The 27,212-nt window shown below is 43.4% G+C and overlaps 2 protein-coding genes across 4 annotated transcripts in view; one reads left to right on the forward strand and one right to left on the reverse strand.

The window, feature by feature from the left end:
- Positions 1-732: 732 nt before the first annotated feature.
- macrod1 (mono-ADP ribosylhydrolase 1) overlaps positions 733-27,212 on the forward strand; it is a 61,010-nt gene continuing 34,530 nt past the window's right edge. For both annotated transcript variants that reach the window (XM_076292252.1, XM_076292253.1), the window contains exons 1-3: positions 733-1,333; positions 1,840-1,932; positions 6,538-6,648. In XM_076292252.1, the coding sequence (XP_076148367.1) occupies positions 871-1,333; positions 1,840-1,932; positions 6,538-6,648 (667 nt within the window). In that variant the 5' untranslated portion in view covers positions 733-870. The remainder of the gene's footprint in view (positions 1,334-1,839; positions 1,933-6,537; positions 6,649-27,212) is intronic.
- Positions 15,561-27,212, reverse strand: part of flrt1b (fibronectin leucine rich transmembrane protein 1b) — a 20,409-nt gene continuing 8,757 nt past the window's right edge. For both annotated transcript variants that reach the window (XM_076292250.1, XM_076292251.1), the window contains exons 2-4: positions 21,787-21,970; positions 21,469-21,688; positions 15,561-18,055 (exon numbers count right to left, since the gene is read on the reverse strand). In XM_076292250.1, the coding sequence (XP_076148365.1) occupies positions 15,772-17,916 (2,145 nt within the window). In that variant the 5' untranslated portion in view covers positions 17,917-18,055; positions 21,469-21,688; positions 21,787-21,970 and the 3' untranslated portion in view covers positions 15,561-15,771. The remainder of the gene's footprint in view (positions 18,056-21,468; positions 21,689-21,786; positions 21,971-27,212) is intronic.

The raw sequence follows: 27,212 nt of genomic DNA on the forward strand, positions 1-27,212 counted from the left end.
TGAACCGTAACCGAGAACCGTAGGGCCTAGGATGACCAATTTTTTCTGTATGTTTGCCTCCAGGGGTCATGTTAACCCATTCCATGTGCACACATGTGCATAAACAGATACACACGCACACACATACATTCACAGTAATCATACGTATGACACATACTCACACAGTAGACATATGTACGCATGCATGCACATGCACAAACACACATACGCAGGCAAACACACAAGCACGCACACACACACACACACACACACACACACACACACACACACACACACATAAACATAAACGTGTACACGCACACATGCACACAATTCAAGAATTTCTCAGAATTATGAACAGGCAAGATGGGGGTGGGGTTGTATAAAATGAATTTTACATGTGAAATCTATGAACTAATCATGTTTTGGTACTTGTTGTCTAGCAGATACCAGTGAGAATTGAGTGTGGCTAATGCAATTTAGTGAGACAGTTAGAATCATATAGGCCTTTCAGCGTGATTTATTTTTGTGGAAAAAATGTGCTGGATTGGGCGGCGGTCATATTTTGTACCGCTCTGCGGTACATCTAGTTTCAATAGTTTTGTGTGCAGCTAATGTGTGCGCTCCGCCGATAGGGGCACTATAGGCTTTTGTATCCCTATCAAATTCCCCCTTCAAAAGTGGTACGGCCCGTATTGTTCATGCGCATCTGTTTACACGGAACTGCACTTCCCACACACTCCATATTTGAAATTTTATGGAATGGACAGGCGCGATCAGTGTGTACTTGTTTAAAAACTCCAAAACTGGTGCCAAGGAGCGAGCAGTGCAACCTTTGCGCTGTCTGAACCCGGTAGTGCATAACTACCCTGGTCAGTCAGTGGCAACATTATGGCGTTTCATGTGTCAAAACTTACTCTACGATTACCAAAACCAGTCAGCTTTGGTTTGCGTCCAGTTAACGGAACTAAACATTCCTGCATTGACATTAAATTTACCAATATAACGAGCGCTGCGAACAGTCGGTCATTGCACTCAGTTTTCCGTCGGGCAAGTGAGAGTTGGTTGGCAAATTACCGACTTTTAAAACCCAAGCCGAGAAATTTTAGGTGGGCTGTGAGTACAGCCAAAAGGTTGGAGAACTTCTCATCAGCGTCGGTGGCCTCAAAGTCATTCCATTTGAAGAGTGTCAGTACACCCAATAGGAATAGTTGGTCCCGTTTATATACGGTCGCTCTCAGCGTCCTTGGGTTGTCCACCGGGGCTATTGCAGCGTTGCACACCAGTGTTCTGCTAGCCATGTCTGAAACGATTGACCTGGACTCGGACAGGACCGCCTGGCAGGAGGCAAAGAGTGAGTCCCGTGGTGGAAAGAAAGTTTGCTAGATGCAGTAGGCTATGGCAGTGGTTGACAGCTGTCTGTGTTAATAGTGCAGACAGCCAAAGCAACAATAATAGCCTTCTTCATAAAAGTTCAGTTGTAACCTATATCTAAGTGTTGACTTACATGACCTTTGACACGTTACCCTGCATTTGTTTCCTATTAGTCTACAGGAGTTAGCCTATAATAATCCTCGTCACACATTCTCACTACACTGACGTGCGGCATGTTTATTAAATAGCCTTTTATGTAAATATAACTATTTCCCGTCACAATTCGTTAAAGTTTTGCCAGCATGTTAAAATGATAGCCTCAGAAGTTTTGCAGCATTACAATACCCTCTTAGTAACATGGGATGCCTTGACAACAATAAAAGTCATGACGAACACAGAGATCATTGAAGAGTAGAGATCATTTATGCTATTAATAAGTCATGAAGGTTATAAAAAAAAGCCTCTTCTCTCCCCTCATCGTTTCAGGCCTACTCCTCTCTGCCAGTCAGGAGAAGAGACGAGGACACTACAGGATTGATTACCTGCCCTTGGAGGAAATACCTGTCTGGACTTCAAAAGGTGTTTACCTCATGTTCTCATATCTGACTCTACCGACAGTTTTTACTCATTGCTATTTATTTTCTTGATAGCCACTTTAACATATTATGTACTAGGATTATAATATTATTTACTGTCCGGGTCCATTCTTTGTAGCACCTTGCTATTGCTAGACAGGTGCTATAGTGATGGCATGTAAATGTTTGGGCACCCAGTCAACAATTTAACAATGTAAGATGACCTGATCTCCAAAAAGGCATAAAGTTAAAGATAAAACATTGTTTTCAACATTTTAAGCAAGATTAGAAGTTTTTTTGTACACATTTAGGGTGAAGAATGGTAAGGAACACCATAGGCTACTAAAGCCACCCCAAGATATTTAAACTTTCAGATCAGTTTCATCAAGATTTTAGAGCTTAGTTAGAGAGTTCTTCTTTGAGTTAAGACTTCTTCATTGTTAGGTAGGCCAGGTGATGCAAACCTTTTCCCAATGACCTAACCATCATCATCATCATCTGGGGACTAATCTCAGCAGAGCAGTGCATGCAATTAGTGGTTAAAGTGGGATTAAAGTGGTTAAAGGGGGGACCCTGAAATCCAGTATCGGTGCAATGGGGAAACATGACTCACCATTGGACAACATATTGACTATCGTGGTGTAGCAACACTTTTTTGACAAGAATTACTAGTTTCTTGGTCACCTCTGTCAGTCAAAATAGCTCCCATATTGATTTGTACCAGGGGTGTCACTAGAACTAAACTGCACTGGGACACAAGTCCCCCTGGGGAGATCCAGGGACATGCTCCCCTGTCAGAAAAGTTTGTGTATTTTAGCATTTATATGCATCTATCTGGTGCACTTTGAAAAGAGGTTGAGAGGTTAGATTGTTTATTTTTTTTATCTATGGATGGACATATTTGTGCTGTAGCTAAAACTGTTTTGCACACACAGGTGGAATAGTTATGATGATGATGATAGCCTACAGCAATAAGTAATCAGAAATGGTCAAAAATAGTGTACATTTCAGCCAATCAGCAACTCAGAAATTATGAAGTGGTGGTCACCTGTGTTGTTCAGTTAATCTAAGATAAGCCAGTTATCTTGGTCATTGTAATGGCCAGCTACATGCTATGGCTTCCTTTTTCATTCTGGGCAACCCATCTGGAAAAGTATGATTTTTCCCTTCATATTTTCTGCATTAATGTCACTAGGAAGCATGCCAGTAGAAATATATATTCATATCTGTGTAAGTGGGATTGTCTGGAATCTGGCAATATAAGAACCATGATGGTGGGATACTCTATGGCTAAGCAATTTACAAACATGTATGCATTACTGACATAAATAGTTTACATTTCGGCCCAAAATTGTACAGAGGCATGCTTTATATCCTCATGTTTGGTAAGGCCTGCTGTTTATTGTGATTTATGGTTTGCCATTCTTTCACACAAACATACAGTATTTGTAGGTGTTTTTGGGAGGTAACCAGGTACGCCATGCTTTTGGAGGTGCAAACAAACGCATCACATAGTAAGATCATATATTAAGGAGCTGGCTCAAGGGTTATACATGTATTTTGTTGTGTTTAGTTGTATAATGAAAGCACAGTTTTTATAGCCATCCATGCGTCTTCACTTCTGGCTCCTTAGCTATGAATTTGGTAACAATAGCGGACTTTGACATCTTTAGAACACTAAACATATAGGAGGTGTCAAATGTTGAGTAACTCCAGTCTAGATTATTTTGACGTTAATCACTCCTATGATATGATCCACCTGATGACCCCTTGGTTTCAGCACGGATCTCGGATTGCCTCTCAGACATAGCTACATGGATGAAGGCACACCACCTCCAGCTGAACCTCTCAAAGACTGAACTACTGGTCCTCCCAGCTAAACCTATCATACACCACGACATCAACATCAAATTTGATTCCATGTCTGTTTCACCTACCAGGACTGCAAGAAATCTAGGAGTTGTTCTTGACAACCAACTGAACTTCTCAGATCATGTTGCCTCAGTCGCCCGGTCATGCCGTTTCGCACTCTACAACATACGGAAAATCAGGACTTACTTGACTCAAGATGCTACCCAACTTCTGGTTCAGGCAATAGTATCTCACGACTCGACTACTGCAACGCCCTCCTGACAGGTCTCCCAGCCTGCGCAGTGAAACCACTTCAGATGATCCAGAACGCGGCGGCGCGCCTGGTCTACAACCAACCCAAAAGGGCACATGTTACCCCGCTGCTCATCCAGCTACACTGGCTACCTATGGCGGCCCGCATCAAATTCAAGGCTCTAATGCTTGCCTACAAAGTAGTCTCCGGTTCTGCTCCCACCTACTTGAATGCCCTCTTACAGACATACGCTACCTCCAGACCGCTGCGCTCCTCAGACAAACGACGTCTAGCTCTACCACCGGTACGCTCAGGCCAATCCAAACTTTTCTCATCTGTTGTTCCTCGCTGGTGGGACACACTGCCAGTTCCTACAAGGGCAGGGACATCCCTCTCCATTTTCAAAAAACTCCTGAAGACCCAGCTCTTTAGAGAACATCTCCTCATAGCAACACTTACAACAAGTCTTGCTGATCCTAGCACTCACCAGCCGTCTTAAACTGACACGTAACTGTTAAAAAACAGCACTCACTGATGAACTTATTCTTACTGTACTCTAATGTTTTTTAAATTGTCCTAAAAATGTTGAGAATTGCTCTAAAACTTAAACTGTTTACCATGTTGTTAGTCACTTTGGCTAAAAATGCGTCAGCCAAATGTAATGTAATGTAATGATGTATTGCTATTTAATTGTCTATCCAAAGTAAAATGCCTGTTTCGAAGTTAACTGATGGTCAAATCAACCAAAACTCTGATTGTTTTCACCTCTAAGTGGTGTGTGACATAGGTCTGTGACGTGAGTTAGTGTGATAGAATGTGTTGAGCGAAGAGTTGAGTGAGATATTTCACTAAGAGTAATGGGTGTGCAGAAAGAGAGAGAAGAGTGAGATATTTCACTAAGAGTAATGGGTGTGCAGACTCAATGTTAATTTTCTTGCAAAACATTTATCAGAGCAACTTGCCGCTAATTAGTTTTTAATTTTGAACGTTTAGATTCAGCTTGTTCATGTGATAGGTTTCCTTTTTGGACAGACTGTGTGACATTAACATTACCAACGTGTTTTCGTTCGTCAACGTTCGTCATTGACTAGCAGATGAACAGCTAGAGCCATATACCGCTCTGCATTTGTTGTCATGTTTAAATTGTTGAATTTTCACATTACTTCACCTTCGACTTTAACTTCCCTCCAACATCTACGTGCTCTGGCTAGAACAGCAACTGTAAATACAGCGACTTTATCTGCATGCGTGGACCGACACATGTGCACTCAAATCAGACAGGAGGCCCATTAGAACCTACATCGGGAGGGGGGGGGGTTGTGGCTAGATGGGATACAGCTAACAACGGAAGTCACGTAACAGATAGTGAAATCTCCAGTGAAATCTCCATAGAAATAAACAGTATCAAGACAGGAAGTAACCTAACCCTAATCCTAACCCTAACCCTTAGCTGTATCCCTTCTAGACACCACCAGGGGACAGGGGGGATGTTGGGGTGTTAGTGAAGGCGTGGCCAGGGGGTGATTATTATATTTTGATTTGTTGAACACCGTGATCCTGAAGGAGAGGCAGGCTGCAATTTGACGGTAGCGTACACGCGAAAAATTAATCACCATTTATTTTAACAATATCATCACGCTATATTGTTGGTATGAAATAATATATTTATTTATTAATTTATCTCAGGTGGTGGAACCGCCTTCCTCCCCGTTCCGCCCCACTTTAAACCCTGCATGCAATACAACCAGAATTAAAATGTAAATATTATTAATGTATGCTAAATCAGTGTGTGTGTGTGTGTGTGTGTGTGTGGGGGGGGGGGGTTCTGATGCTTGTCCTTCACAACTCTGACTCAAAAGATTGGACTTGTTCAGGTGGGAAGAAGATGATAGTGGTCAAAGCCACTACCAAACAGGCTTAAAAAAAATCTTCTTGGAGATTAGTAGTGGGTAGAAGTATTGTTGTGTCAAAACAGTGGTGGTAACAGCAAAATAATGTAATTTCTCTGTGTTCTTTGGGCTAAGACTTGTTGACAGTCATCATTAGGAAAGGCCAGGTTATGCAAAACTTTATGCTCTGCATTCTGACTCCTCAAACCCTTTCCCAGTAAGCTAATGACCTAACCATCATCAGGGTCATCTGTGGACTAATCTCAGCAGAGCAGTGCAAGCCAAAAATCTCCTAGAACACTAGTAGCCTTTTGAGAGGCTGAAAAAAAACCCAAGCAAGAATGAAATGACTCTTAGTTTGCAAAGGAGGTGTTATTTTATTTTTTGTTGTTTTGAAACTATTATCTTTAACTTTATGTCTTTTGGAAATCAGGGCTTGCTGATTTTACTTGCTTAGCTATTCACAGATTCAGGAATTTTGACCAGGGGATAGCTAGATAAATGAATACCGATATATAAAGTTACTTAAGAACCCTGTTAAATGTCATGTTGTAGACGATTCATTCTGCAATACTGGAGCAATCTCATGAGTGTATCAATTTGCTGTCCTCGGCAGGTGCCTCATCTGCCCAGTCTCGTTATAAGAGCAATGATGCCCTGAGACAGAAAATCTCACTCTTTCGTGGAGACATCACCAAGCTGGAGATCGATGCCATAGTTAATGCAGGTAAGATTGGATCGTTTAAGTCTAAGATGAATCTGGAGAATTTGCTTCATCATTGAAGTGGCCAGCCTTGTTAAACTCCCTCAAAGGATAGTTTGCCATCAAAAAAAAATATTGTTTCCTGCAGGGTGCAATTTTTTGAGCGCCTAAATTAAACATGCCTTTGCCTTGCATAATTAATAAAAGTAGGGAGAAGCAATTTCACACTGGTTATGTTATTCTGTTCGCAAAATGAATTTGGAATAGCCTTGGTAAGATAGCAAGTTTTTCATTTATTAAAGAAATCCAGTCATGTTTCATTTTAAGTGATAAACCAACAGACAGAGTTTTCTCTGTCTCTTGTAGCTAAGCTTAGAATTAATGACCTTGGCCATTGGTAGTATGTGAACTTTAACCTTCTCATGTGTACACCACGTAGTCCAAAATGACATCGGATTCTATTCTTGCTCGCGGCTACATCTCTGCATCTGTAACATTTACAACAACCTGTGCAAAAGGGATTTTTGTTAATATTTCACTTTGAGTTTTAATCAATAAGAATTGTCTATGTAGCCCAAATGTGAATATGATTCATGTAAATCAGTGGGTGTGTGGAAGACTCTAATGCTTGGCCTTCACAACTCGGACTCAAAAGATTGGACTTGTTCAGGTGGGAAGAAGATGGTTGTGGTCAAGGCCGCTACCGCTCAGGCTTCAAAAAAATAAAAAAAACTCATCTTAATGGAGAATAGTAGTGAATAGAGGCATTGTTGTGGCAAAAAAGTGGTGGTAACCACTATGTGGTGAATCACAGCAAAATAATGCAATGTCTCTGTTGTACTGACTGATTTGTCTATGTGCATGGCAAAAGAAATATGTTAATATTGTCACTCTGCAACAAAACCAGCCATTTTGTCTATAGGGTGCAGTCTTGTTGAATTATGGTACTGCTTGATCATATTTGTTGATGTCCTACATTGTTATGTGGCATTTCTATAGGGTAAGGTAACGTTAAAAACAGCCTAGAAAACGATGATTGAAAGGCCTTGCAGCTAGATGATTGAAAGGCCTTGCAGCTATCACTGATGTTAGTGGTAGAGGTGTTCATGGTTATGAAGTGTTCTCTGTCAGTGATGCCTTTCAATTAATTTGATTGTTTAATTAATGACATTTATTTTATCATCAGTTTTTAAAGAACATTATCTTTTTTAATATTGAAGACTTTTCCATGTTTAAATTTGTGATGCCTGTCTTACTTTATGGGTTGTTCATGGGAATACATTTTTTTAGCAAATGTTTTATTGTCAACCATAAATAGTGTTTATATCTTTATTTCATCTGACTGCCCTCCTGCAGGCGCTTTATTGACCACTAGGGGTCCATGGACCCCCCCTTTGAGAGACATGGAATTAGCCTCGGTGTGAACTGAAAGGTCTAGATTGATGATTTCATTTTCAAAAGCTTTTATTTCGCTCTAAGAAGGGCACGATGGGCACAACGTCTTCATTAAGCAAAATAAAAGTGAATCTACAGAGGCATTTTTTAAAAGAATTCCATGCACATTGCAGTGGGGGAATAATATGCCATGCTGACTTGTCAGCATTCTGTGTTATTTAAAAGCTCCTGGATAAATGTGCTGTCACAGCACTAAACAGGGTTTATTGTTTGTCGACCTGTTACCAACAGCCACCTCAAAAATTACCAGCGTAGTATGTCCTTATGTGGCCATTTTGAAGAGTGCCACAGGAGCTTAACTAAGCTTAATATAAAAGTTGAATAAAATATTAACATAAAAGTGATTAAAACCCTAAAATGGGTTGGAATTTATCAAATTAAAATAGCACAAGGAGGCAGCCTGGGGTAACAGAGAAGGGAAGGGCTGAGGAAGGCAAGTGTGGGGAGCAGGGGAGTGGGGAGAAGAGCCGTGTGCTTGACAGGCAATTGATTCATTTCTCCCTGTCGTGGCATTGATCGGCTGGCCGCCCTGTCTCCGTGTAAAAGCGTGAGGATTAACAGACTGTCCTGAGGTAATTAATTTGGGGCCTGGAATGGACTCCTCAGGACTGCTAAGTGTGCACCTCCAACATTGCTGATGAGCTGGATAGGGGGGGGGGGGTGTTCTTTGGAGCTGTCTACTGTGAGCTTCTCAATCAGGGCCACGGGTGTAAACACTTACTCATGTCCATGGTCAGGCATGTGATCACACACACACATATACACACACACACACTCAGCTGTCACGTATTACCTCAGTTGCTCAGACACACTTATTCATATAGCATTCAGATATTCCCTCATGAGCATACAGTATAAAGCAAATGTATAAACACACATACGTGTACACACACACACACACACACACACACACACACACACATAAACACTCACAGACAGATACATGTACATACTTATCTTTGTACGCAGTCGCGTCACGTAGGGACCATAAGTGACCACTAACATTCTCCTCAGTCCCATGACCCCTGTCCTGTAATAGCAGTCAAGCACTGCCACCAATTCAAAACCAGATAGACAGAGCATTTAAATTTCCCGTCGTTAGAACTGTGACCTAATTTTCTATTCATTTTTTTGTTTCTCATTAAATGATAAACATATGGGCTGAATCATTTTAAAGCCTGAAGTTCAGAGCTAAATGGACTAATTACCGGAAATCTATTCAGGTAAAAAAGTCTGAAGTGAATATTGGGTATGGGGCTTGAGGCACGGCGCTGCTGATAGAGCTTGGAGAGGCCGCGTAGGGGTTAGTAATGCGCTCAAATTTGTCAGAAATGTATATTCAGTGTGAACGGTATGTCTTCATTAGAGCCAGTCTGACAGAAATGAAAGAGGCAAACAAACAGAGGCTACAAGATGAGATGAGAGGAAAGAGTGGGAGGCACACACACACACACACACACACACACACACACACACACACACACATACACACACACGCACACACACACATATATATTTATACAGCTCTGGAAAAAATTAAGAGACCACCACATTTTTCTGATGTCATCCTACGGTTGCTGAGTGACATTCGAATGAGTTGATGGCCATATTGAAAATTAAGAGACCACTGCAAATTTGAATATGACAGTCATCTCATTAAAATGTCACTCAGCAACTGGTGGATGACATCAGAAAAATGTGCAGTGGTCTCTTATTGTTTTCCAGAGCTGTTTAAACACATACACACACACATGCATAAACATGCACAAGTGCACAAACACATAACAAGCAAACACAGCAACATACTGTATTAAACAGATACAAACACACAGACACACACACACACACACATACGCACACACACACATACACACACACATACACACAGACAGACAGACAGACAGACAGACAGACAGATATTCAGAGAGGACCCTGATAGTTGCCACCAATCGATCCTGAGAGAGAAGGGAGGGTTGGAGAGAGGGGGGCGACTGTTTGTGTGTCGTTCTCAATAAAGATTGGATTTACAATAACACTGCCTCCACCCCCTGTCCTCTCTCTCCTCCTTCTCACAACATTTTACTGCACTTGGCTCTGGTGTTTGCCCTATAAAACACACTAAACATAAAATCCACAGGCACTTAGGAGCTGTCCTGGCAGGGTGGGTGTGCTGGGGAGGGGCGTATGGGGTGTGGCTGAGAGGGAGGGTTAAAGCATCCTCTTTACACCACTCAATCACTACATCAATCCATCCATCTATATGTCCGTGGATCCATTCATCTATCTGTCCATCTAGACAGGTTAAGAAGGCAAGAGTGCTGTGGGATATACTGTCTGGTATTGGCCGAGTGATTAAGATGAATTACCTGATGAGTAGTCATTTGAGAGATGAGCTTGTGTGTGTGTGTCCGCGTGTATGTGCGCGTGTGTGTGCGTGCGCTTTGGTAGAGTTTGAAATTTGGTAATGAGCGATCTGATTAGTAACGAAAAATAATTTAATTATTCTAATAATTCATCCATCCAGCTTTAATTGGAACTGTAATTAAATCAAGGTTAAAGCTGTATTAAAAAACTATACGTCTACAGCCTGGGTTCTCAAACAACAGCGCATCAGACTAATGAAAATGTTAGCCATTTACAGCTGTCTTTCAATAGTTGAGAAAACATCTGCATATGATCATAATTTCAGTAAAATTGTTTCACTTGCCATACTTTAAGTTACAATCATTATTTGAGCATTCTCTGCTTTACCTCATCCTTTAATTTGTTTATTTGCCTCGGCCCTCGGTACTGAGGGAACAACAACATTCCGAGGCAGAGATAAGAGACATTCTCAGATGCATATTCCCAGAAACACGGGGCAAAAAAATAACAGATCGGAGATAAAAAAAAGGACGCCGCGATTGGACGGGAATGGAGAACCGAGAAGTGGCCCGTTTTTTCTTACCAGCACTCGAGATAACAGGCTCCTCTGTCCAGGGCGCAGGGATGGATTGGATGGAAGGGTTTCTGGGTTTTTTCTCTCCCCTCCCTACCCCAACCCTCTCTCTCTCTCTTTTGAATGGCAGCTAAATAATCTAAAATGCCCTGGGACGTGTTGTGTGGAGCTGTATCTTTTTCTTAAGTCTGAGCGAGAGAGCCCTGGAGTAAAATGTTGAAATGATAGCGCATGAAAATGAGACGGAGCGAGTGGCTCACTGCATTACTGAGACCAAAGTTTTATTTCCAGTTGTCAGTGATATGGAAGGAGGAATGAGTGTATAATTTATCCAGACACAAAAAAAGACACTCTGCTAGTTATTGTGCCCGAAGTCCGCTTTATTGGTGTCTGTATTATGCCTTTTGAAAATATTTACCCAATTGAAAGACCAAAGCACTTGGGCGAGCTATTGGGTGCACATGTGGCACAGTTGTTTTTTTTTCTTCTGAGCTAACAGATCCCACAGTCTTTACACACTGGCGTAGGCAAATTTCAAATGAGTTAACACTGCAGGAAAAAAACCTTGCAACTCTCAGCATATGCTGTGCATTCACTAATTGGAGTGAAATTTGATAGAAAGAAACCATTGTCACAAGAAATCCGCAGTGTGGGCCTCCAGAGAATTTTCACACAAGACTTTCGAAAGGGCTCAACCAGGGCGTGATGTCTCTAGCTGTGAGGTTCTGTGTATGCCTAAATGGATGTGTTCTGTTCAGATCCTGCTCCCTTCCTGTCACTATTACATGCTAACTGGTCTCTGTTGAATTGTCATGTTGTCAGCTAAGCACTCGGCATATATGTCTTTCATACACTTCACCAGAAGCTGTCAGTTGGGACACCTTGCAGGAAGTTGAAATCATTCATATTGTGTTGATTTGAACCTTCTAGTGTTATTTTTCCTGGAAGTTTCCTGAGTATTCTGAGTATTTCCACAGAAATACTCAGAATATACCTAGTAAATTCCTGATAGATGTGCATTTGGGAAAACAAACAAGAACATTAAAAGAAAAACTGAATGGGCTTGCAGAAAGGCATGCACAGCAATTATTTCTGCCCTTGTTAAAAGCCTCCAACCCTTTCCTTTTCTCTCTCTCAATCAATTGCCACTTTAGCTAAAATGGAGAAAGCCGGAATCATCGGTCGTCTAATTAGCTTAATTGCCTCTGTGGTAAAGGCAGAACGAGGAGTCATGCTGTTCATCAGCGATGCGGCGCATTCGGAAATTCTTGCAAAGTTTCACAAGGTTGGGTAGTTGTTGCCCGAGGCTCTCACAGGTGCAGTCCAAAGCCCCGGACATACTCATCCAAAGTCCCAAACCAAGTTGCTAAGGTCATCATGTGATGTGGCCTATGATGTGGACAGGTGTTGGAAGGCGCGATGATTTTCGGTACATTTAATGTGATGCAATGTTTGACAGAGAGAGAGAGATGTGCTATAATGGCCTGCTCTTGTTGTAATGTCACCCTGTTTCACATAGATGGTTGGTGAACGTGCTAAGGTCTCACACTCGCCCACAATCATACTTGCACATGAACAATGGGCTCATTACTTTGAAGCACGAGAGTGAAAAAGATCCAATTGGTCTCATTTGCTGTGAACAACAAAAGTAGATTATGCCATAAGCAATTGTCAATGCACTTGGTCAATATTAATAGACCTTTTTGACAAGATGCATTGTGAGTTGCTATGCGAACGAGCACTTGGGCTGAGCTATTGCCCAATAACACCATGCACTGCCAGTTTGGTTCACGACTTATCAAACATAGACATCAGTCATTTTGCAATTCGCCTGTGAGCTCCGATTTCACCGCACCACTGGAATCTTTTGCACCCTTTTGTTTGTTCACATTTCGTCGACCAAAAGTTTATTGCTGAAATTAGCACAAATTAACAATATCTGTCAAAACATTTTTTACCCGCCGCCTAATCATCATCTCTTGTTATTCTTGGGCAGATGCACAGAAGTCAAATTAGAGGTGTAAGTGACTAATTGAGACAAATGACAGCCAGGGAATTTCTGACGAGTGTGAAAACCGACAGACACAAACACACACAGAGCCGGCAGAGAGACCGTCTGAGCCCCTCGTCTTTCCTGGATGGACACTTATACTCTTCCCCCGCTGGTCATATCGATCAGCGCTATGCTTACACAGGCATTAACACACTCTCAAGATGGTGTGCCTGTCTGCCTCCAAAGCAAACACGCACACACACACACACAGCCTTGCATGCCTCTCCCAGTGAGGTTTCTCCATTGCACACACACTGATCGATTCCACAGCTTTTCCTTGCAAATGCAATAGAGTTTACACACATTTTCACATTTCACTCAACAATTTCCCATTACTTTTTTGGGGGCTTTATAGTGAGTGAGTGTATTTGAGTGTGTTATCCTGTACCATGTCCTTGTAAGAGACCCATCACTACAGAGAGTCGGCACAGATCCTTTTTAATGGTACACAGAAATTTCAGACAGACACTTTTTTCCACGCTTGATTTATTTGTAATAGAAGAAATGCAACAAAGATAAAGGGTGCGAGAGACGCCAGTCACTTGTCTTCAATTTTCACATTTCAGATAAATGAAGAGAAACCAGGAAATGTGATAGAAACAAAACCACTAAATTCTACTTTTCATCCCTCCCCAGCCTCTTTTCTCCTGTATCACGTTAATTGTACTCCATGCCATCATTGTTGCTCCAGTGACCAAGCTTTTCTAAAATGCCTAGAACCACATTAATTTAACCTAACTCTGTTTATTAAACCATTTATATATGCAGTGTAGAGATCCACAGTGTTACGGTGTTAAGTCTGTATATCCCTGATATGTCACTCTCTACTCCATAAGAACGCAGATTTAAGCCCTAAAGCTTTATTCTCAAACGTCCAAAATTATTTATTTCTTTATTGTTGGTGTTTATTAACTCAATGTCCAGCTCAGCAAACTGATTTGACAACCCTGCTACCCAATAACTTGCATTTGGTCAGCTCCCTCTCTCTCTCTCTGACCTATTAAACTATGTCACTGTCCACTTGTCTCTTTCAGTTTAATTGTCACTTAGAAAATGCCCTTCCGATATGATTGTCTTTAGGTGCCTTTGTTCTCTGGAATGTTCTCTCTTCCAGTGAGATCACAAAATAACGGTTGCTCCACTATATATTTATTAGTTATTGACAATAAAAACAAACAACTTCCATCACCCCATGGTAACCTTTTAGAAGTGATTAGTATTCCTGCAAAGTGGGGTACTTGCTTAACGAACGCCTGATATTTAAGCAGGAAACATCTCTTCCCCTTCTTCCTCTGTCACTGTTGTTGACTGCTCTCTGTGTCTGTCTCTTTGTCTCTCATTATGTAGAAAGAAACTCATAAGCAATTTGAGTTCTGTCACTGTCGAAACCGTTATCACCCCTGTCAGCTCCTCCGGCAGGGAACAAAGTCCTCTTGCTGCGCTCAAAAGAAATTGAGAGAATAAAGAAAAAAGCGAAGGGGGGAGGGGTGAAACCTAGAATCTTGGATCAGGAATGGAATATGACTCCCCCAACCCTTTTTTGTTGCAGTCAACGTTCTCAAGATTTGAGAGAGAAATCATTCTGGCTAGCGCTTATATAAAGTACAGTAAAGCTATACAGATAGTAAAGCTAGATCTATACACATTTTGACCCTCTATCAACCCATAACCGCTGTCATGCTAGCCACTAGACCCATTAAAAGTGAGATATATTAAAAGGGGAGAGGGATAAAAAGACCTTGGTTGAAACTGCAATGCAAACAAAAACGTAGCATTGAAATATTGGTTACAGTCAATACCAAGACTGGTATCTCTGGCACTTCAGTCACTCTGGTAGACATGACTAGCAAATTCAGTGTGGTCCTAGCCCCAGTTTTTTGTTGAGTAACAGATTACTTGGAAACATTTGTCAAGGAGGCACAAAGGGTGCTTTGGAATAGGAGTGTGCCGAGCACAGTTCAAAGACGAGTTAATGGCGATCTCAGAATAAAGAACGGTAATAGATGCTGAGACACCTCAAACATACAAAAGACATCTTTAGAGGGGGCTGAAATGTGTCCTTCTTAGAGATCCAGGCTTCAATCAGTCTTTACAAAATTCTATGCATAATGTAAAATGTGTGACGCATGAGTCAACAGACAGTTTGAGAGATAACAGTGAAAAAGTGTTGGGTTCATTCTTATTTCTTTAAAGCATACAATCTGACCTTAATGCATTATTGAAAATCAGTTTTTGCAGTATGCTTGCCAAATTTTACCTTATGCCTCAGTCGAGCTGTTGCTGGGCAACAGAACAACTGTTTCAGTAAATAGTTATACATGCGGCTCCTTAAATTAATGCGGATGAATTAACATCAGCTGGGAAAAAAACAGAAGGAGCAGGGCCAATTTAACTGTTCATCTCTGGTTTTGCAGCTCTAGGCAATGTTTCAGAGTGGAAATATTCTTCATTAGCAATATATATCTAAAAATTAAATCAATAGATTTAAAAAAATAATGTGGGCTGAATCACTATGATCAACTTCTCATGTTCTCGGATTTGAATTCGACTAAGTATTGGATCAAGGACTGAGAGTATGTATCTGTATATCAAACAAACGAAGACATTGCCGGCACACTCCTACTTTGGATCCAAGGGCTGCCCCCAGTCACAGACACATCTGTAAAAGGGAACAGGGAGAGGTGGTGAGGGTAAGTGGCTATCACGTGTATGTGTAATCTATATCTGGTATACCTCTCTCCCTGTACCCACGGTTGGTCCCATAGCCTGAATTGGCTGTGTGGTTTTGGGTGCTCCTGTAGAGAGTCGTGTTGTTTGATGGAAAGATGGTGTGAATGTAGGTCATGTCCTCACATTTAGCCTTGGGCTGCAGCGGCTGGTGCGCTGCCATTGGTGTCATCTGGAAACCAGGACCCCTGATTTCTAAGATTGAGGTGTCCTTTATCGTGCCCGACTCAGCATAGTCATCATAATGTTTGCCACTGGCACGACTGTTGACTACATCTCCCCTCCCATACATGGACTGTTCGCTGGCTGCCAGGTACCCCACCCGATGGCCATACCAACAAAAGATGCCAAAAATTAGGAGCAGCGAGACCAGTGCTGTGGCACCCCCAATAATCCCAGCTACTGGAAGGGCTGCAAACTGGTCTGTTCCCTGATCTGTCCCATCCTGATCTGACTGTCTTGTGAGATCTGATGTCTCAGTCTTGGCACACGCTGGGTGCTCATGGTCCTTGTTCAAGTTTGTTGAGGAAAGGGAAGAGCTTTTGCCCTCGTTTACGAAAAGCGGTACTATACAGATGATATAACTGGACTGTGGCTGCAGCTGAGTGAGTAGATACTCTCTGCGATCGCCGGGAACTAATGTCTCTGTAATGTCGCCCATGGCAGGACTTGTACCCAGTCGCAACCAGGAAAGCCGGAACGATGGGGCTGGTTGCGCTGCAGTCCATGTGATGTGGATTGTTTCTGGTGTGAGTGGCTTGACTTTAACTTGCAGTGTTTTACCAGCCTCACTGTTTCCACTTTCACCAAGGTGGTCTTGCACCAGGTCGGGGATGTGGCCCGGATGTTTGGACCGGAGAGTGAATAGTGACCCCTGGGGCATGCGTGTGGTTGTGGGGGCTGCCTGCGTTGGAAGAACTCCACTTTTCTCTTTACCCGCTGCTCCTCCTCCGCCTCTGCCCCCTCCAACCACTCCACCCTCCCCTGCCGTCTCGCATAACTTCATCTCACTTGTGAGCTCCTTTAATGATTGCCCTCGCACTCGCTCGGGGCTGTGGCAAGCTAAACCCCTCACCGTCACGGAAGCGCCTCGCATGTGGAGCCAGTCGTACAGCCAGCGGAGATTGCAGCCACAGTACCACGGATTCCCACGCATCAGCAGCTGCGACAGACTATCCAGGTCTCGGAAAAGGCCCCGGGGGAGGGTGGTGAGGTTGTTGCCTGACAGGTCGAGCTTCTGCAGCCTCTTCATGCCGTCCAGGGACCCACGGGGCATATGTGCCAGTGCGTTGTCCTGGAGGTAGAGGCGGAGCAGGTGGGAGCTGGGCAGATTCAACGGCGGCGTCAGGAGGGAGTTGCGCACCAGTGAGAGCTCGGTCAGGTTGGCGAGGCGTGCAAAAGTATCATCAGCAATCCGTTGATTCGCCAACAAATTGCCGTCCAGAAAGAGACGCCTCAAGGACGACAGTCCACGGAAAGCGTGGGTGGGGATAGTTGATATGCGATTGTCATCAAGCCTTAGTTCCTCTAGAGATGCTGGCAAACCCGAAGGAATACTAGATAAATGGTTGCGTGACAAGAATAGGAGTCGCAATCGTGGGTTGTTAGCAAATGCTTTGTCTTCTATACTCACTGTTGATACTGAGTTGTCATCCAAGTGTAATTTTTCAAGCAGTGGTAGTCGAGCTAGGGCAGCACGCGGTAGCGTTCGTATGTTGTTGTCCTGCAGGTGTAGTTCTCGAAGCGATGGGGGTAGATGCTTTGGGAAATCATCCAGTTCATTGTCATAAAGGTAAATAACTCGTACAGTCATTCGTCGCTCTAGGGATGTCGGCAATCCAGCATTATCAATGCGGTTATTCTGAAGGTAGAGCACCGCGGCTGTTAAAGGCAGTGGCGGAATGATGCTCAGGCCTCGGTCATTGCAGTAAACAAAGCTGTCATCGCAGCGACAGGCCGAGGGGCACGGCACCTCCCCCTGGAACTCTCCGTCCTGGGCAACCGCCTCAGCAACAGCCGCCGTTGCCGCAGCAAACTCCAAGACCTCAACTAACAATGTCAGACACAAGAGAATCAGGAACAGCCAATCGCGAAGCTCCACGAGGCTCTCGGCAGCCATAGTTCTGTCGGTTATTTGGCTGCTGCTTCCTCTTGACTGTAGATAACTCAGATGGACTCAGAGACTCCTTGGTGAAGTTTAGTAGAGGGTTTTGGAAGGGCTGTTTTGGACTCCCAGAAAAAAGTTATCTCTTTAATACCTACAGAGAAGAGAGCAGAGTAACTGTGTTAGCATCTTAATATATCAACACCTTCTCTGCCTCCAGAGCCTTTTCTGGTCCCAGTGTGAAAAGGCTAAAAAACAAGGCAAATTGAAGGCTACAAGTTATTTTTTGAATTGTATCAAATAAAATCAGTCAATTAGCTTGTCAAACCCAAAGGAAAAGTGGGGTCAGATTCCTTGAAAGGAACATGGGGATGAAGGCATAATGACGCAAATGTATATTGAGGAAGATAATTTGAGAGAGGAACTGTAGAGAAAAACTGTCAGACTGAAGGAAGAGGATGTGGCAATTATTCTATAGCAGTAGGTAGAAGACAAGCTCAAGGCAGAGGGGGAATAACTGAACATATTAAAATGTGATTGGCATTTGAGATTCTAGAAAAACAATTACTTGGTTATTCGCAGTGCGACCCTAAGTCATATTATTATTCAAATGTTATCCACAGTAGTATCTGAATAAATCAACAATTTAATTTTAGGACAAGTTTCATAAAGTTCACTCCGAGGTCATATGCGGTTTGATTTCCATGCGTGATTCGTGTGTGGGATTTAGAGAATAGATGGTGGGGAGAGAGGGAGGGAATCAAAGACATTTACCACAAAACAGAATGCACTATGGATGCTCTTTCTTGGTTTGTCATTGTTTTCAAAAATAGAGCAAATTAATGAATTATTCATCCAGTGGAGAAATTTAAAGTTACTCGAAAAAGATTAGCACCCACTCCTGGGTGGAAGAAATCTTTTCTGTTCAGCTAGATATGGTGAGGTGTATGCACATACGCCTTTGTTCCTTTATGTTTGCAGACTTATGCATATGTGTATGTTTTATGGGAGCATTTTTTTTGCCATCAGTCTCTGAAGTAGCGGTTTGTTTGTCATGGTGACTCATGGCAGAGAGAGGGACAGAAACAGACTTTGAATGATAAAAATCTCCATTTCATGTAGCTCTCATCAGTACTAATGTTCTGTCTCTTTTTTGTTGCTCAATTGCTTTGTGTTCCTGCTCAGATACTTTTAAACACCTATTTCACAGAAATACGGGAATTAATTGAGCAAATACCTTTTCATGTGCACATGAAACACCTCTAAGCGCACTTGAACTATAAAATTATTTTACACTGACACAACAACAAAAAAAATCATCCCCATAAAAATTTGTTTGGATAATCCGTTGCACTACAGAGATTATGCTATAGCGCAGTACAGATATAGATTTAGATAAAGATATAGATCTTGAAGCACTTTGCATGTTTGCTGACTTTCCACTTTGGGTGTGCGTCCTTTTGTTTCTGTGTGCGTGTGTATGTGTGTGTGTGTGTGTGTGTGTGTGTGTGTGTGTGTGTGTGTGTGTGTGTGTGTGTGTGTGTGTGTGTGTGTGCGCGCATGCATGTATGTATCCACAAATTCCCTGCTGGTGCTCTATTCACCTAGCAGTAGCCTCTCCAGTGGCCTCTGTGTGTGTGTTGTTTGTGTTTTTAAGGTTGGCTTCGCCAAGGCCAGATGGGAGTTTGTTAGTTCCCCCTCGGCTCCCAACCCTATTGCCTCAGGCAGGAAACCCATGCAAAACAAACCCTCACACTCAGTCACCTTCCATGCAAAGCTGTCGTGGTTGGCAGGAAAAGAGAGGATGAGAGTACTAGAGAGTGGATGGAGGAGGAGAGGAGAGGAAGAGAGGTAGAATAAAAGGGAGATATGATTTTATTTTTAAATTGAAACCAGAGAGAGAGTGTAGAGAGATTGGAGGTCAGAGGAAGACTGTGTGAATACAGTGGAAGAGGCACGTATTGCTATTGCATCATGTACGAGGGGAGCACTCTGCGTTCAGGTGCTATTTTGCAAGGCAAATGTGCATGCGTTTCTCCAAATCGCATTTAAATGCTCTTTAATGGCGTGCCATTTGAGTTCCAAGCCACACCTGGTGGTCGACAGTTTGGCAATTTCTTGTCCATTTGAAAAGTAAATTTGCTCTCGGCTGTGAAAATGAGCAGTCGTGTAAATGTCACCCTGAAGAGATTCTCTGAATGTGTATACATAAATGGCTGTAAAAAAAATTCAGCATTTAAAAACAAACTTTTCTTTTTATCAAGTCTGCCAAGGGTCTCACAGCATTTATATTAATAGGCAGACTGATAGAGAGCAGTGAGAGAATGTGCAGAATTAAAAACAACCATTTGGAAAAACCCACATCTTTGAACATCTAATTTAATGTGCCACTCTGCCATAGTCGTCCCTTTTCATCCTAATCCATTTAGCCTAAGCCAACAAAATAAAAACCGAATTGTTTGTGTGCAGGAGCTTATGTGAGTGAGTGCGTGTGTGTGTGTGTTGTGTTGTGTTGTGTTGTGTTTGTGTTTTTGTGTGTGTGTGTTTGTGTGGTGTATTCATGTGCATTTGTGTGTGAGAAAGACTGAGATGGAGAGCTTTTGTGTATGTTCATGAGTCTGTGTATATGCAGTCATGTGAATGCTTATATATGAGTGGGTCATTTTTGTGTGTGTGTGTGTGTGTGTGTGTGTGTGTGTGTGTGTGTGTGTGTGTGTGTGTGTGTGTGTGTGTGTGTGTGTGTGTGTGTGTGTGTGTGTGTGTGTGTGTGTGTGTGTGTGTGTGTGTGTGTGTGTGTGTGTGTGTGTGTGTGTGTGTGTGTGTGTGTGTGTGTGTGTGTGTGTGTGCGGGCATCTGTGTGTGTGTGAAAGCACTCACTGGAAGCGCAATCTCTGTCTATCACTGCAGTGAAACGGTTCAGATAGCAGACCACGTCTATTCCACACTGCCCAAATGTCCACCGCTCCCATATCCCCCTAGTCCGTGAGTCAGTGATGGCCTGAACGGCTCACGTTGGACTCAGACACCTCGCCCACTTCCCCTGGCCTTCCCTCCCAGCGCAGCTGCCCACTTCCACGACTCGTTTCATAACTTGTTGACCAATTTTCCTGTCCTTCCCTCCGTAATCCACTCTAATCTCTTTGAGGCCTTCAGATGTGAGTTTTTCTTTGCCATTGTGTTTATGTATTGCACCCGCTTCCTTTCATCCTCCACTCAGCATGCTGTTGTTCTTTCTCCAGCATCGGTCCCTTTTAGCTTTTAGCCGTACTAGCACCAAAGAGTCCATTTTACGGTCTCCTAGGTTTTAATCCACCTCTTATGGATAATGTGCTTGTGTAGGTGTGGAGTTCCTCTTTGTACGTAGCCTATTATTGTTTTGTCATTATTTATTTGTCTGCCACTTGCGCTCCTTTCACTGTCCCTTTCTCTTATTGGCCTTGAGGAAGGCTTCACCATTTTCTTTTTGGCTACAGATACGGAAAACAAATGTTGGTGTAGATATTCTGAAAAATGACTGAATAGGAAAGGAGGTAATTGAAAAAAGAAAGGATGTGAAATCAATCTCACCAAGATGGAGTGTCGAGTCCTCTATGCATGAGAACACTTTGGAGCAGTGTTTCCAAAAATCAAAATGACCACCCGTTTTAGGGTTGCGTTTCAGCACCGGCCTCTCACCAGGCTCTATATTCCTTTTGATGTCAGGCGTGGATGATGCAAGCAGCCCTTACTCCAAAGATTTGTGGCAAGTTGAGCCTCTACAACCCGCATGGCTTCAGCCTGAGGCACCCTGCAAAGTTTCATATAAGTACACGCATGTATGTATATATCTATAGGTGCTGTTGCTCCAGTCTTAACCAATCAAAGTAATTGCCCTCGGATTGATACCGTGGAGACTGCCAGTCGGGAAGGCCAGTGGAATTCCAATGCTAAGCCTTGAGTTGGGCAGGGCAGCAACCATCTTGATACAGCGGCACAGCTTCACATCCAAGCATGCCGTGTGCAGGGGTCTCCTCAGAGTGCTGTAATTGGTTTGGCCTCGTCGAAGCCCGATGCCTGGAAATGGCGCACTCTGTGGAGGAAGCAGAAATAGCGCAGATTTAAGATACAGATAACCCGTGTAAATCCATTATTCATTTCATCAAGGAAGGCTGAAAGGCTGTTTTCTTTAGAAACACGACGTACACACACACACACACACACACACACACACACACACACACACACAGATTGACGGAAGGCAATATTGTGTTATGTTTGTTAATAATACCAGCCGTTAATTCCAACCGAGAACCATTCACCGGCGCGTGAGACCAGAGGGGTCAGCATCATTTGTCAGATATCTGGCGTAGACCTATTGAAATTCATATGAAGGAGAGAATGTGGCTCCTTGGTGTGTAATACTGATATGATTGAGTGCTGGAGAGAGGGAAACACATTCCCCGGCATTATTGTCTTGGGGAAAATGTGTGTGTGAATTGCTTAGCATGCCTAATTAACTTGAATATGTGTGTACAGCCATTAAATCATTTGAAGGGCTTTCATGTGTCGGAGTTAGTGAGCACATTTGTTAAATCACGTGTGTGTATGCCTGGCGTTCGCAGTGTTTGTGTATGGCGATGTCTGTACAGTATGTCATGATGACTCCCTCTCTGTGTAAGTATGACACTGTGTGTGTGTGTGTGTGTGTGCGTGCGTTCGTGCGTGCGTGCGTGCGTGCGTGCGTGCGTGCGTGTGTGTGTGTGTGTGTGTGAATGTTTGGGTGCTCATGTACGTGTGTTTGTTTGTAGTGAGTAAGTCCATGCGCTGGGAGTGTTATTGCTATGGTTATGGTCCTTAAGATTTCACAGACACAGCTATTAGCACTCTTTCCACACCCTTCCAAAAAAACATCCAACACCCACAAATGCCCACATGCACACACACACACACACACACACTTAAAATTTAATATCACTCGCAGTGGAGAATCAGAGTGCAGGAACATCTCCCAAAACAATATTGCCGCCACTAAAGTCAGCGAGCGGACAGGGTTGAGAAGCTTGCGGATGGATCATCAGGGATCATTCAGCTCTGAAAGAGAGGATGCACTAAATGTTCAGAGAGCCAATTGAAAGGAGTGTGCGGCGGCACTACAAGGAGTAACGCTAAAGTGATTAAAATCAATGATAGTATTGTAGGCTGACTAGCTAATCAATCGTAATGGCAAGGCTCTGTCTCCTGACCTGGTGCTCGTGTGTTGTCTCCCTCACACATCTCCATCCCCATGCTCTCTCTTTTCCCTCCTTTTTTTTCTTTTCTTTTTCTCGTTAGTTGTGAAGCATCATTTGTTAGGCGCGGCGGCGTGCCATCATCTGCACAGGTTGCAGTTTCCGACCACCCCATGTCTTTAGATGCACTGTGAAATTGTGCTGTGCATTAATGATAATTACAGATAATTTAATGTGCTCTTAATGATGATACTGGAGCTGCAGGGCCCTTTGGGGCTTGTCTGTGGGTTTCCTTTTTTCCAGAACATTAGTAAAACTGTGGGACTGAATATTTAATTTGAATGTGTCATGTGTAGATATTTTCTGATAGAAGGAGTCTGATATGAAGAACAGTGTGTGTGTGTGTGTGTGTGTGTGTGTGTGTGGAGGTGGGGGACTTCTCACTCCTTTGTCACCATGATTGGGATGTATTTCTCAGTGTGATGGTGTGTGAAGTACCATTTCTTGTGTGTGTGTGCTTGTGTATGGTGTAAGCGCGTGCACGTGCACTCCTTCTCTGTGTCAAACTGCTTAACCATCCAGTGCACGTAACCTCCCCATCTATGCCTTTCAATTTCTCATTTACTGAGTGAAGGAGTGAGAGAATGAAAGAGAGAGGGAGAGAGGGAAAGGCAGATGGAGGAGAAAAGGGAGGGAGGAAGATTGATGAACCCATTGGAATGAAATTTGGAGGCAGAAATTACTGTCAGGCCAAGCAGGGTTTAAACCAAACAGAGCCTGATTTCACATATCGAAACGCATGTGTGCACAAATACACACATACACACACACACACACACACACACACACACACACACACACACACACACACACACACACACACACACACACACACACACACACACACACACACAAAGAGTGAGACAGTCACATAATAGCTCCACAGATATTCCAAAATTGAGCACCAAAAAATCATATGCCTTCTGTGACATCCCTCCCTGCATAATTCTACACACACACACACACACACACACACATTTACACACACACACACACACACACACACACACACATACACACTCTCTCTCTCTCTCTCTCTCTATCTACCACTCACCCACTCTTGCTTTCTCTCTCAATGACTGCTAAAAACACACACCGTCACACGCATGCTCTTTTGTTTTAGATCATACGAGCACATGAAAACTTAATGGCCGATCTCCTCTCGCACACAGCTTTGTCATAAAATATTGCTAGAGTACTCCATGAAATAATTATTTACCAGCAAATCAAATTCATTATTAATTCAGCACGACGCTTGATGAATTGCTTTGTCATATTAAAACTGGGCTCGTCGTGTGTACAAACCGGGTGCACGGGGCCGAACAGCGACTCTATTTAGACAGCCTTGTGTAAGGAGCGTAATATAGTGGGTGGTTAATATTCTGTGATTGGTGCGTAGCCTCCAGGCATGCCGGTGCTGCACTGGAGTGCTTTTCTGAAGCAGGGTGAGTGTAAGTGTCTCGCCGAGCCTGCCGCGGCCGTGGATGGAGTAATGGCATAGTAATGCCTGGCGGGTACGCCTGTGTGTCAGGGGTATTTATCTGGGCCCCAGATCAGGACGGGGGCCTGCTGGAGGACAAAAAAAAAAAGAAAGGAGAAGAAAGAGAGTGTGGCACCCCGCCTGCAGGCACGAATATCGCTCGCTCGTTCGCTCGCTCGTTCCCTCGCGCTGACTGTCTGTCGTGATCTTCAGCAGAAGCAGCAGGAGCACCACAGTGTTCCTCAGATGCCTTGGCAGGGGGTGCGCGTAGAAATGGGAAGAAGGGAAGAAGGGAAGGGAGAGCTTCAACTGCGGATGGTTAGTGTGTTCAGACGAAGCATTGTGACCCACGGTGGACCTGTTCTATATTGTAGTTCAGATCGACGCGGGTCAGTGTGGAGCACGGGCCGGTCGACGGGGAACAACGGCGGTATAAAAGGAGAATGTCTCGGGGGCCTGTTGCACATTACGCAACTTCAGAGCCCCCAGCTGGTGGTCCTGTGTCCGTGCCAAGTTCTAACCGCCGCTTTCATTTTAAAGTCCCTGCCTCGCGTAACGAAATCACAGACCTCCGGGCTTGGGGTTTGAGGACTCCCACAAGGAATCAATTTAAGATATCAGCTCAATGAGCTCTGGCCCAACAAAGCCTGCTTTAATATTCCAAAGTGTCACAATGCTTTCATTTCGGAGTGTGAAAGCCAAATTGGAGCAGTCTGAACGTGGAATGATTTTATTTTTACTTTTTTTTTTTCCTCCCAAAAGCAACACACTGCGTCTACTGGCGCGGTCTGGGCTTCCTAGGCAGTGATAGTGAGCCTGTGCAGCTCTGGAGAAATCATAGTCAAACCAAGTCCACAATGTGGCCGTTCACCCCAGAGAGCTGTGGGAATAAGAATTCTATTTCACTCGCTGTTCCCGTCTGTGGTTGAGGGCAAGCCAGAGCCACCCATATATATGATTTAGCCCAGGCCAGATAGACCCGCACTCGGGCTCATAATGTTGTAGCCTTGAGAACGCAGCCCCAAGGGTTTTCCACCGAAGGACATGAAAATACGGAATTGTATTTTGTGCAGCAGAAGCCTCTTCTCCTTGTCATTCTTACTTTTCTGAAATGGTGTTTCAAGACATGTTCATCATCCTTGGTGGAACTATTGACAGCACACTGACATAAAAGGAGTGTGATTTGCCATACGAGAGGGCTTTGGCAGCTCTAAAACAAGCATATTGATAAGCCTCTGCTCAGAGGATGTGTCTTGTTTTGGTATACTGTAGAACAACAGCAACTCGATAGATTTAGATTCTGATCCTTACTCATCAGAGACTGTGTTCATCATCCTTAGTGTAATTATTGACAGTAAACTTGCATAAAGAGAGGGTGATTTGCTCTACGAGAGGGCTTTGACATCCTCAGAACAAACATATTGATGAGCATCTACGGAGAAAACATGTCTTTTTTTGGTATAAGAAACACTCACAAGGTTGTTAGTCTAGTCTAGAACAGAAATTTAACTGCTATTGTCAACATCTTTTTTTCTCTCCCTTCATCTCTCTCTCTCCCTCTCTCTCTGTCACTTTCGCTCTCTCCTTCCCTGTGTTCTGATGGTAATTATCTAAAGGTAATCAGGGGTAATTCAGCTTTGGGAAAGTGGTTTAAGGCTTGCAGGGACTCCAGGGGAGGATGTGACTGGCCTCTTAACTCCCTCACACACAGTGGCCATTTAGCATGAGCAAGCAGAGGGGAGAGACACTGACCAAGACCAGGAGCAATGAGGGGAAGAGATGGTGGAGAGAGAGAGGGAGGGAGAGAGAGAGGGAGGGAGAGAGGGAGGGATGGAGGGAGGGAGAGAGGGAGGGGTGGGGAGGAAATACAGGAGAAGAGGAGGGTGTCACCAGTTTATTTTCCTGTCACCTACTTCTCTTTCCCTCCTCTCCTCTCATCTCTCCTCACATCTCTCCTTCTTCTGAGTCTCTCGAGCACTCATACCTCTCTTGAACCCTTTCTTTCCGTCTACTTCCATTTCCGTCTTGTCATATCTCTCTCTTTGTCACTAACCCCCCCCCCCCCCTTTTTATCCCTTTGAGTCTCATGGTGATTGCAGGCAGCTACATCAAGTCATTATTTATCTCATTTACATGCATGGGAGAGGAGCATAAACAGTCACCCATTTTATAATATCAGAATTTCCCTCTGTAAACACAGCGTAGCATTTGCCTCATCTCACGCTCATTCCCTCACACACACACACACACACACACACAAACACACAGTCTCTCAGATTGAAAAGCTTGGCTATGTAGATCATAGGTCACAGTAAGGAATTAGTATGTGAATACAAAGTAAAAAGTTTGTGAAAGTGAATAAAAAGGCCACTGGGTGAGAATTGAGCATTTGAATCTCAAGGCCTCCACTCGTCTTAGCCCACTAAGCAAACACAAAGCCTCATGTTCAAACCTTGTTTACACTAAAAAATATTATAATTACAGAGACCGTATTGGAATTCTGCCATGTGTGTATCTCTGTGTGTGTGTGTGCGGCAATAATTTTTACAGTTGAGTCCTTCAAT

This window comes from Alosa pseudoharengus, unplaced genomic scaffold (genome assembly GCF_046254945.1).
Source record: "Alosa pseudoharengus isolate Yale_2024_CS ecotype anadromous, Long Island Sound unplaced genomic scaffold, YU_APseudo_1.1 YU_APseudo_1.1_scf_19, whole genome shotgun sequence".
NCBI lineage: Eukaryota > Metazoa > Chordata > Actinopteri > Clupeiformes > Clupeidae > Alosa > Alosa pseudoharengus.